The following is an 11004-nucleotide window of genomic DNA, read 5'->3' on the forward strand; positions in this document are numbered from 1 at the left end:
GTAGGTTTGATTGTTGCTTTATGAAAACACTTTTGTTGTTGTTTGCCTACCCTACTATTACAACTACCACCAAAGGCTTTATTAGAAACTAATAATATTCCTGAACTGCTAATGACATCCATAAGTACAGAATCAAAGCCTTAACAGACAATGTGTGGAAATGTAAAATTAATGCCAATAAGTAATGCACATCTTTATTTTACAATAGATTATGAAGATAGGAAAAATTAACCATCTCTTAAATAAAGTGAGGGGAATTTATAGTTTCAGCTATTACAACTTTGTGGGATACTTTTTGCAGCCTGGTTAATTTCAATCCTAACAGTCTTGACCCTTGCATTCTCAAAAGGGTCTCTTCCAGCCAGGCACAGTGGCTCATATCTATAATCCCAGCAACTTGAGAGGGTAAGGCAAGAGGATTGCAAGTTCAAGGCCAGCCTTAGCAATTTAATGAGACCCTGTCTCAAAATAAAAAATAAAAAGGACTGGGAATAAAACTCAGTGGTAGAGTACCCTTGGGTTCAATCCCCAATACCAGAGTAGGGCAAAATTCTCTTCCTACTTTATGCCAAAAAAGAAAACACATCTCAATCCTCTTGTTTGGACTTAACTAATATATTGTTTACAGCTCTTAAGCATTCTGATAAGTATTGGCATGTGCTTCCCAGTTGAGATCTGTGGTTTATTTTATGGCAATAAGAAATAGGAATGCAACCTAGAATCTGGAAGCATGTAGAGTATATTATGATTCTTATACTTGCTTTTTTCCCCAAAATTCTTTTCTTAACTTGTATATAAAAGTCATAGTGTTTTAATAATACATTGCTTAATCTTTATCTTGATTTGACCATAGTTCATCAGATATTGTTTAAAAAAGAAGCCTGGCAATATAAACTTACCAATTTGCATGAAAGTATGATAATAGCATTTATTAAGAGTATTATAATTAGAAAAGTTATTAATCTGTATGAAAAATATCACTCATCAAATGGTCGACGTGTCTTTTACAACCATTTTATTAAAGAATTGTTTTGTGTGACTTTGTCAGAATAGAAATATTTGTGTTTCTACTGAACTATTTCATTATTAAAGATTAATGTAATTATCGATAATAATTTGAAATTGCTTAAGCTTCTATCTATATTTAATACATTCCAGAAATGACAATATTTGTTATATTTCTGCCATCTAAGTAGAAGGTATTTTTAAACATATTCCCTGTGTTAATGCTGGGTACGTATGTACACACTTAAATATTATATTCTAACAGTGTGTATGTGACTGGGATTATGTTAAAAACTTATTTTAATATGATATTATATGTAAACATTTAACATATTTTAAAGAAATAGTAAAATCATATAATTTAAAATCAAATGTATCTCTTCTTTGAAATAGCTAGTTTGTTATTTTTATTGTATATAATCTATACAGTTACTTATTTATGTATCACATATACCTTAAGTTTTCAGGTAAGCATAGCTATTAAACTGTAGTATAACTTAGGTATCCCTAGATATGCTGACTATATTCCTTAAGGGAAATGATTTGTGAGAGTGAAGTGTGTATGTGTGTGTGTATACACAGACACACACACACACACTCACACACAGAGGTCTGCATGTGTCTAGTGTGATGTGTTACCTTGCACCCCTGATGTCCTTTTCTTTTTTGTTTTTAAATACAGTAATGTTTTTATGCTGTCACCTAAAGTTGGTAGCCTACACATCAAAATACATCTCATTTGTTATTCATGATCTTTGCATATTTAACAGAACAAAATAGTAAGTTGGTGGACTTGAAGCTGAAGAAGCTCCTAGAAGCTCAACCACAGGTGGCAAATTCATTCTCCAATGCTGCCCAGAAAGCTGGAACTGAGAGCTCAGAACAAGAAATTAAGGTAATCTTACTTATTTAATATTTGGCTTAATATCCATATATCCTGGTTTCTACTGATACCTTATAATCCTAAAAACAATTTCTTATCAAATTGTTCTCATTAAGTTATAAAAATTTTTACTAACTAGCCAATAAATTGAACATCAATATGATAATCAGTGCTTATATACTGTTTTTCAGAGAAACTCCTTCTTTTAATTGCTATTTCCAGTAAAAGTAGAGAGTACATAGAAACAATTCTTGAGTTCTGTATGTATTCATATTTTGCTAAGAAAAATGTTGCCTAGAAGATTGTAGAATACTTTTCTATCATCTTCAACTTTCCTTCTGTTTAAATGAACTAGAATTTACATTATAAGAATTCATCATACCTGAAGATGCTTTTGTGCCGTTTTGAATCGTACCTAATATTGCATTTTAGCCAAAATGCCACATTATAAGAATATTGTTATTATCTATATTATCCCCATCCACACATTCCCTCCTTTTCCTCACAATGTATCATTAATATTTTTTTCTAGCTTTAGGGCACTTTCAGTCCTGTATAACTTTTCACCCACCTGCGGACTATGGGGATTGCCCTGCTGACTGAAAGGATTTCCTTCCCCTGACACAGAGATGCTTTGAAGTCCCAAAACAATGACTTTCATTGCTTTTCCCCTATATTGTCGGTTTCTATAAATTGGTGATGAAAGTGTGTGGCAGCAACAGAGGACTTTTGGTCTCTATCTTTGAACAAAAGGAAGCCTGGATCAGGTCTGATTTTTTGCGTTCAATTTAGCTTTCTGCAGTGGATTTAATGCAGAATGAAGCTGGCCTAAGAATAATACAATGGATTGAAAAGGCTAACTGAATTAGTGGGTTTAGAGGAATACATTTGTAAAGTGGCAGAAGTCCCTAGTCATAAAAAGGTTTCTTAAGATGGGATTTACTGGCTAATCACACTGATATTTTAGCATGTTGCCAGGCCTAAAAAAATTTAGCTGTGTTTGTTTATTTTGGTAAAGACTTGAGTTTTACACTATTGGATAGTTACTATAATAACAGTAAAATTCACATTTTTTCTTAAAAAAATCAAAAAGAAATCCAAACTTATTTGTATCCTAACTGCTAGGAAGGCTATTTTAAGGATGATACTACAAGAACTATATCAGATAACTTTTAGAAAAGAAAAGAGAGGTTTTTTTCTTCTTATAGTTTAATCATCTACATACATGAAATTGGTTTGCTTTCCAAAAAGCTTATGTAGTAATTTTTAAAGTTGTTCCAACAAAAGGTATGCTTTTAAAAAAAAGATTGCCTTTATATGAATCTTTTTACCTAAGATTTTGAAAATGGTATTTATAAAAAACATATAGAGTCCATCTGTTCTCTTGAAGCTTTTCAGCATTGATTTGGGTTTTTATTTTTGTAATAAAATGCAGTTTACACATTTATAAATAGGCATTCTGTTTGTGGAAAAGGATAAACTGTTACCTTCCCTTGAGGATTCTGTATCCCAGGCCTCCTTGAGGCTAGAGAATAGGCCATTGGAGGGCTCCCTCATTACTGATTGTCTCAATGCAGAGGAAGGGCAAAGTCTTGGTTGCTTTTGATAACCAGTTTCAGCATTCAGCAGGCTTAGCTATTAGTCATGCATCTTAGCCTTTCCCTATTTACTTTCAAAACACTTAATAAAAATAATAAAAGATTAGGTATAAAATGAAATATTTGTTTGGTACACAGCACCTCGGTATCTGCAGCTTCCACACACTGCAGTGGTTCAGTCTTCTGGGATATTTCTTGTTGATAGAACCATTTGAATTTGTTACCAGTATTAACATAGGAAGCTCCAGAAGAGATAATTGTAGTTTCCTTAGCTGTAAAGGGCTTACTTACAAATCTGGCTTTGGAAAGTTATAGCTGATGAAATGCAGTTCAGTGGGGTAGTATTATAATCCTACCTTTTAGCCTTCATCCAGCATTAGTGGTTTATCTCAATGGGCATAAAATTAGAAACTATTTTTTCTTGTCATACAAGTCTTAGGACTGTACAAATCGAAGGGGCAGAATAGTAGAGGAAATAGGAGGCAACGGGGCTTTCAAATGATACCTATCACCAGAAGACACAAGAGTTCTTAGTATCTAATGTATCAAAGTTATCAAGGATTTGGACTATTTGGACTAAATCCCAAATTTTTTATTACAGGCAGTTGAACTTGTAGTTGAGCTATTTAGAGTATTTTAAAATCCCTTTTCTTCAAAGAGTTTCTGAAGGTTCTAAGTCAGCATTATTGTCTTAAATTAATAAAAGTTGCCATCTTAATGTGTAATTTCATGTTTATATGATTAGTATTCTCATACAATTTGTTGTTTAACTTTTAGAATGGTACAGAAGATCTCCGGACTGAGCGATTACAAAAAGCAACAGAACGTTTTAAAAATCCTGTTTTGTTCAATAAGGATTCTACAGTCAGAAAAACTCAGCTTCAGTCTTTCAGTCAATATGTTGAGAATAGACCAGGTAGGAACACTTTTTAAAATGTTTCCAATCTTATGATTTAGTAGTAGTTATACACATACATACATATGTGTGTGTGTGTGTATATATATATATATACACACACACACACACACACATTATGAAGCTGATAATGTAAATCCACATTTCAATACACAAATATCAAGCTTTATAATAATTTTACATGTCTCTTCCCTTTTTTTAAGAGATGAAAAGGCAGAGATCAATACAGGAAGATACAAAGAAAGGAAATGAGGAGAAGGCAGCGATAACTGAAACTCAGAGGAAGCCATCAGAAGATGAAGTGCTTAATGTATATTAATTTTTTGTGTGGTTTCATGATTGCTGATAATTCCAAACTGTATGTGGAAATAGTGCCTTTATTTGTTAAAATGAGATGTTAGGTTTTTTAAGATGTCAATCTCCAGTGCATTCAAAGCAGAGTGAGAGGGGTGCGCTGTTGAATTAGTCTGCAGTGTGGTGATAATTGTCAGATAAAAAAAAATGAATTTTTCAGAGTTCCACAGCCCCAGCTTCCTTGAGACATTTCCATCAGGGCACTTCCCATAAAGAGATTCCAGTATTGATCTACCGGGAGGATTTTAATTATTACAATAGCAGATACCGCAGAGCTGCAGTTAGAGGGAAAAGTCACATGAGACCTGCTAGAATTTCTCAGCCAACCCATTTTGTTGGCTTGGGTTAATGGGTGTTCAACCTTTCCATTATCCAGATCAGCCGTGAATTACTAGCTGAATGATGTTTGCATTAATATAATATATATGGTAATTTCTTCACTTAATTAACGGGGAGGTTCAGCTCAGTAGGGGTATGGGCTGATCATGTGTAAAATTGATTTGTGAGGGAAATATTTGATAGACCGCAGGGAGAAAGCTGCTTTTGATGGACAGCTGCAGGACAGAAGCAGGAAGAACAAGTTTTAACTTGAATTTTTGTCTGGAAACATAGCTTTCTTTAATGGTACTTTCTTATTATCTACAGTTTGTCTAAACATTTTCATTATTTTTATTGCTAAAATAGTCTTTGTGGGATTTTAAAAGCCCTATAAATGCACTCAGAATTACCAACTGCATTTTAGAATTCTAAAAACTTCTCATTTTCAGTTATTCACCTTTAGAAGACCTGGAAAGGTCTAAGTACATAGAATATCACTTATATATCCCAAGTATTTGGTATAGCTTTTAAGTTATGGAATACTTGAGTGTAGCATATAGTCACACTAAAGAAATCTGGTAATGAAATTAATTACTATTTTTAACTAATCAGCTAAAGCAATGAAGTTTGTATGTTGCTTATCACTTCTATTTTCTTATATTTTTGTTATTCGTATTGTCTTGAAAAACTACCATGTTTGTTTTTTCTCTTTGGATAGGATTGAAAAATAGGAAAAGTCCCTTTTGAAACTGTTCTGCTGTCACCAAATCATTCCAGATTTTAAAGTTATCATTATCATTTATTCTGTTGTAATTTTTCCATTCCATTTCATATTGAAATTGAAGTATATTCATTTTTATGGATCTTTTTAAAACAGTGACTTTTAAAAATGAAATTATCTTGAGAAGTTATCAGTTTTATGATTTCTTAAAATATTTCACCTTTATATTGGTCAACTCCCATAATCAATTTAACAATTAGTTGGTATAAATTGATTTTACATGTAAGTACAAATAATTTACTAGTTTAGAAGGTGTCAAGCTATTATTAGCATTAGATATGTTTATTGATTATAAGAATTCCACAATATGCTCATAATTAACATAATTCTTGATTGTGCTTCTTGCTTAAGGAATGCCAAAAGATAATTTCTCATTGTGTCTTAGAGATTAATATGCTTCTAGGCATGTGACAGAAGATTTTACACATTTATCTCAATGAATAAATAATGTTATAAGTGCTGATAATAACAGTGGTGGTAGTGAGCATAATCACTTAAGTAGTTCTTTAGTTATTCTCAGTTGCTTAGGCTTCTTAGCTCTAGAAAAGTAAAAAAGTAAACAGGTGTTCCAAAGGGAGCTCATATTTAATCCATTTTGTGGCAATACCATAAATAATAATCCAACCCATAATGACTTAAATTTCTAATATAAAAATAAAAATTTTTACTATATTGACTCTTTCTAATAGAGCTGCTATATTTCAAATAAAACTTTTAAGAAAACAATTTTAACATGAATGGTAAAGTAAATTTTTGAATTGAAATCCAAATTTGGCTAAATAGAAGATTAATCAAATCAGTATACTAGTTGCATTAAACCCTGTGTAGCAAGGTTTGAAACCACCTGTCAGGTTAGAATTTACAGCTTATAAGAATTAGTAACAATCAAGAGAATGACATGTTTAAATACAGAAGCTACTGGAGATACTGCATCTTCTTTTATCATGTTTTAAAAGTATAGTCCCAATAAAAGCAAAAAAAATCTTTTTAATTTTATGTTTTATAGAGCAACTCTGATTTCTCTCAGAATGATTATTTTAAAGATCAATTTTTTAGTAAAGCTCTATTTTTGCATATTACACTTTTTTTCCTCTTCTTTTCTTTAGTAGTCACCAAAGGGAAAATTCTCTGCTGTCCTTGTCCATTCCTAAATAATTCTGACTTAACTCTAAGGATAATTTTTAAACTTAGTATTCACTTTTTAAATCTTGCAACTCTGGGTGTGAAATTATAAGTATAATACTAAACAGCTAAAATGTTCTCTATTTACAAAAGTTTGGTATATATAACACATGAAAAATTCCTAAATCACAGGGATGGAGTTGCTTTTTGCTACTAAGGGGTAATACTATGGGTGTATTTGGTTCTCTAGGTAAGTGCTTTACTAAGTGTTTGTAGAAAGGAAAAATGCAACTTACAAGTGATTTTTTTTTTTTCCTTCCTGTTTGTTCTCGTTAACAGAAAGGGTTCAAAGACACCAGTCAGTATGTTGTAGGAGAATTGGCAGCACTAGAGAATGAGCAAAAGCAAATTGACACCCGTGCCGCGCTGGTGGAGAAGCGCCTTCGCTATCTCATGGACACAGGTACGGTGCCCAATTACACTGTAAACAGTTTTGGCAAATTGAGCGTTCACAAACTCTTATAGAGTTTTGGAAGTGTGAATCTTTGAAGCCTGAATGTTCAGCAAAACTGCCTTGAAAATAAAAAGGCTGCGATTTGCAGCCACCTCTCTGGGCCCTGGTGATAAGAGTGCCTTCATGGGAAGTGATAACTCGCCCTGATACCGTGTGAGCCAGCACTATTGAACAGTGTGCTCATCCATGCAGAGTTGGAATACACATCTGTGCCTCATTGATATGCTACTGGTTTAAAAAAAAAAAAAAAAAGTAAGATCTTTACTGTTCTACTGATTCATTGGGAAAAAAAAAAAAAAAAAAAAAAGATTTGGCCAGCTAAAGCCATGTACTGCATGAAACAGAGCACTGTGCATAGGGGATGGCTCCATGGACTAGATCACTGAAATTTGAGAATACTATCTGGTTACTGATGCTCCACAATTTTTTTCAAGAGAACAGGTTTTTAAAAGTCTGTAATACTTTGTGTCACAGTTGCATTTGAAAGGATTAAGGTATATATAGCAAGGTTTGTAAAGATAGGTTAGAGCAGCAAGTTAGCTCCTAACCAGAGGGTAGATTGTCATTTAATGCTGATTGCCAATGATGACTGAATAGATCTAAGAGCACAGTAAGCTACTGGAAAAGAACACAGTGTGTGTGTGTCTGTGTATATGTGCGCACGCATGTTTCTTTAAAATTCTGCTCCTACAAAAAAAATTAAATGCGAAATAAATTGAAATAATTCATACCAAATTGAAAAAAGGTCAAAAGAAGCAATTAACTAGAAAAAATCTATTTCTATAATTAATTGCTTTAATTGTGGCAGCATTAAACTAGAGTAGCATAATTTAGGATGGAAATACTTTCTTGAACTTTTTCTTCTGTTTTCCAAAAATATATTTATAATGAAAGAACTCCAGAAGTAAACATTTATGTGAGACATATGAAAATACATATATTACTGAAATAAAAACATACTACAGGAAGGGGTCTTAGGTTTTCCTGGCCCAGTACATTTTAGACATGTTCTTTGGAGAGCCAAAGCTTCTTCAGAGGCACCTAGGAGCTGCCAGGAAAATAGGGAGCAGAAAGCCGACATACATCTGAATTCCTTCTCTTACTTTAAAGAGAGTGGCTTGAGTGTATTTATTTGAAATAGTGGGCTTCTTGAAACAATTAGTTTAAAGAAAAGTTTCTATTGCTTAAGTTTTTTAAAAACTTTTTTCTAGGAAAGTTGTTACCTAATCTTGTCATTGTACAAGTAAGGAGACTGAGGTACAGCAAATGCTCAAGGTTATATAGATCACCAACTGGAACACCTTGGAGTAGAATTCAGTTACCAGAATCCTATTGTACAGGAACCTTCCCACTGTGTCAGATTACCTAAACTATGTTTATTATTCCCTTAACAAGGTACATGGATGCCCAGTCTTGCCCATGAATATATACATTGTATAGATGCAACATGGATCCATAAACCAATATATTGCTTTATATTTGAATTTTTTCCTTTGATTTATGAAGAGTTTTTAAAATATTAGCTATGTTAGCTATATAAAAATGTAAATACCACATTATAATCCCAGCAGCTCTGTAGGCTGAGGCAGGAAGATCCCAAGTTCAAAGGTAGCCTCAGTAACTTAGTGAGATCCTGTCTCAGAATAAAAAATAAAAAGGGCTGGGCTTTGGATCAGTGCTTAAGTGCCCCTGGGTTCAATTCCTGGTACCAAAAAAAAAGGAAATACCAGATAATATAATTTCTGTAATACATTCTTAAGTTATTTTCCTTTAAACATTTTAAGGAGACAGATTTATTTTTGGTGTTAAGTTTGTTTTGATTTTTTTAACAAATGGAAGTAGACTGCCTTCCTTGATTATATTAAATAAATCAGATGTTACTATTCAAGAAACCTTGTGCCACTTGTAAAAAAAGTTAGAAATGCAATTTCCTTTTCTTATTTCACACGTGGAGCTTGATTTATTAAGGGTTTCAATCAAAATAGACTCAAGTTTTCCATCCCAACCCACACATCACTAGTGAAGCTTTCATTTGGCTTATTTCAACCTTAGATAGTTTTTAATCTGAAAAACAATCATAAGCTATAAATTGACCCTAGAACTCCATGGGAGCTATTGTATTCCTTAGTCCAAAGGACAGAATCATTTAAGAGAACCTCATTAGTAAAGGCAGAGTCAGGGTTTGATCGTGGGTTTTTAGGTTTTCTAACTATTTACTCAGGTCTCTTTCCCTACCATGTCTTTTGTATTTTATCTGCTATTTGATTTGATATATTTATAGGTAACTGATTATATTCAATCTTTTTACTGATTTTAAAGTCAAATACATAAAATTATTCTATTAGTTGAAACCATACAACTCTACAGCATTTAGCACATTTACAATGTTATGTGATCACCACCACTATACATGTCTAGAGCTTTTTCATCACCACAAATTCTATACTCATTAAGCAGTAATTCTCCATTTCCTCCTCCTCTGATCCTTAGAGAAACTCTAATCTACTTTCTGTCTCTGAATTAACTTTATTCTAGATGTTTCATATAAGTGGAATTAAATAATATTTGACTTTTGGTTTGGCTACTTTCACTTAACCTAATGTCTTCAAGGTTCATCCATGTTGTGGCATATACCAGTTTATCATTCCTTTTAATGGTTGAATAAATTTATATATATAAATAAATTTATATATATATATATACACACACATCTATATATAAAAATGCATATATATATATATATATCACATTTGTTTATTCATCTGTTGATGTACAGTTGGGTTATTTCTACTTTTGAGCTACTATGAACATTTGTGTATAAATATCAGTTTGAATCTGTTTTCAGTCTTATTGGATATATCCCTAGGATTGAAATTTGTACATCATATGGTAATTCTGGATCTCCTCAATTATAAATGATTTGTGAGGTTTATTTATAACTCATAATACATTTTCCAAAAGAAACCCTGTTATAAGTGTACACAGAGCAGACTAACACAAAAAAAACTTATTAATTCAAAATATAACTAATACTAACAGTTATCCTAAACTTGAGTCCTAGGTTCCTAGAACTTGAGCAACAGTGGGTTTAAAGAACCACCTGTTTGACATTGAAGAACTTGAATCCTGAGGTAACAGGGAAGGAGACAGCCTGAATGGTGGCCTAGACTACTAGGCATTTCTCATGACAGGAAGCTGTAGTAAGAAAGTAGGACCCTCAGTGGATCATGCAACAAGATGAGGAGGTGTCAGGTACGAGAATAGCAATAGCTGGAGAAGGACATCGGTGGCAAAGATAGAGCAAGTTTGAGGATTTTTATGTCAAATTCCTTTTGAATTTGCTGAGTTAATCCTAAATCACTGAAAACTCAATAGCAATAGTCTTCATGTATGTGTGTGTATATATTTTTTCCTCATACACTAATGCTTCAAGGCATTATTTTCTGCCATCCTATCTTGATCCCTATAAAATCTTTATGCAAATATTAGAAGATTGTTTTCCATCAGCTCTTA

At 32.7% G+C, this 11004-nt stretch overlaps 1 protein-coding gene across 6 annotated transcripts in view; it reads left to right on the forward strand.

The window, feature by feature from the left end:
* Positions 1–11004, forward strand: part of Ehbp1 (EH domain binding protein 1) — a 305243-nt gene that overhangs the window by 251064 nt on the left and 43175 nt on the right. For all 6 annotated transcript variants that reach the window (XM_077792155.1, XM_026387183.2, XM_026387186.2 and 3 more), the window contains 4 exons: positions 1776–1900; positions 4264–4402; positions 4606–4712; positions 7317–7440. In XM_077792155.1, coding sequence (XP_077648281.1) covers positions 1776–1900; positions 4264–4402; positions 4606–4712; positions 7317–7440 — 495 coding nt within the window. The remainder of the gene's footprint in view (positions 1–1775; positions 1901–4263; positions 4403–4605; positions 4713–7316; positions 7441–11004) is intronic.

The sequence above is a fragment of the Urocitellus parryii genome, chromosome 12, assembly GCF_045843805.1.
Source record: "Urocitellus parryii isolate mUroPar1 chromosome 12, mUroPar1.hap1, whole genome shotgun sequence".
NCBI classification, from domain to species: domain Eukaryota; kingdom Metazoa; phylum Chordata; class Mammalia; order Rodentia; family Sciuridae; genus Urocitellus; species Urocitellus parryii.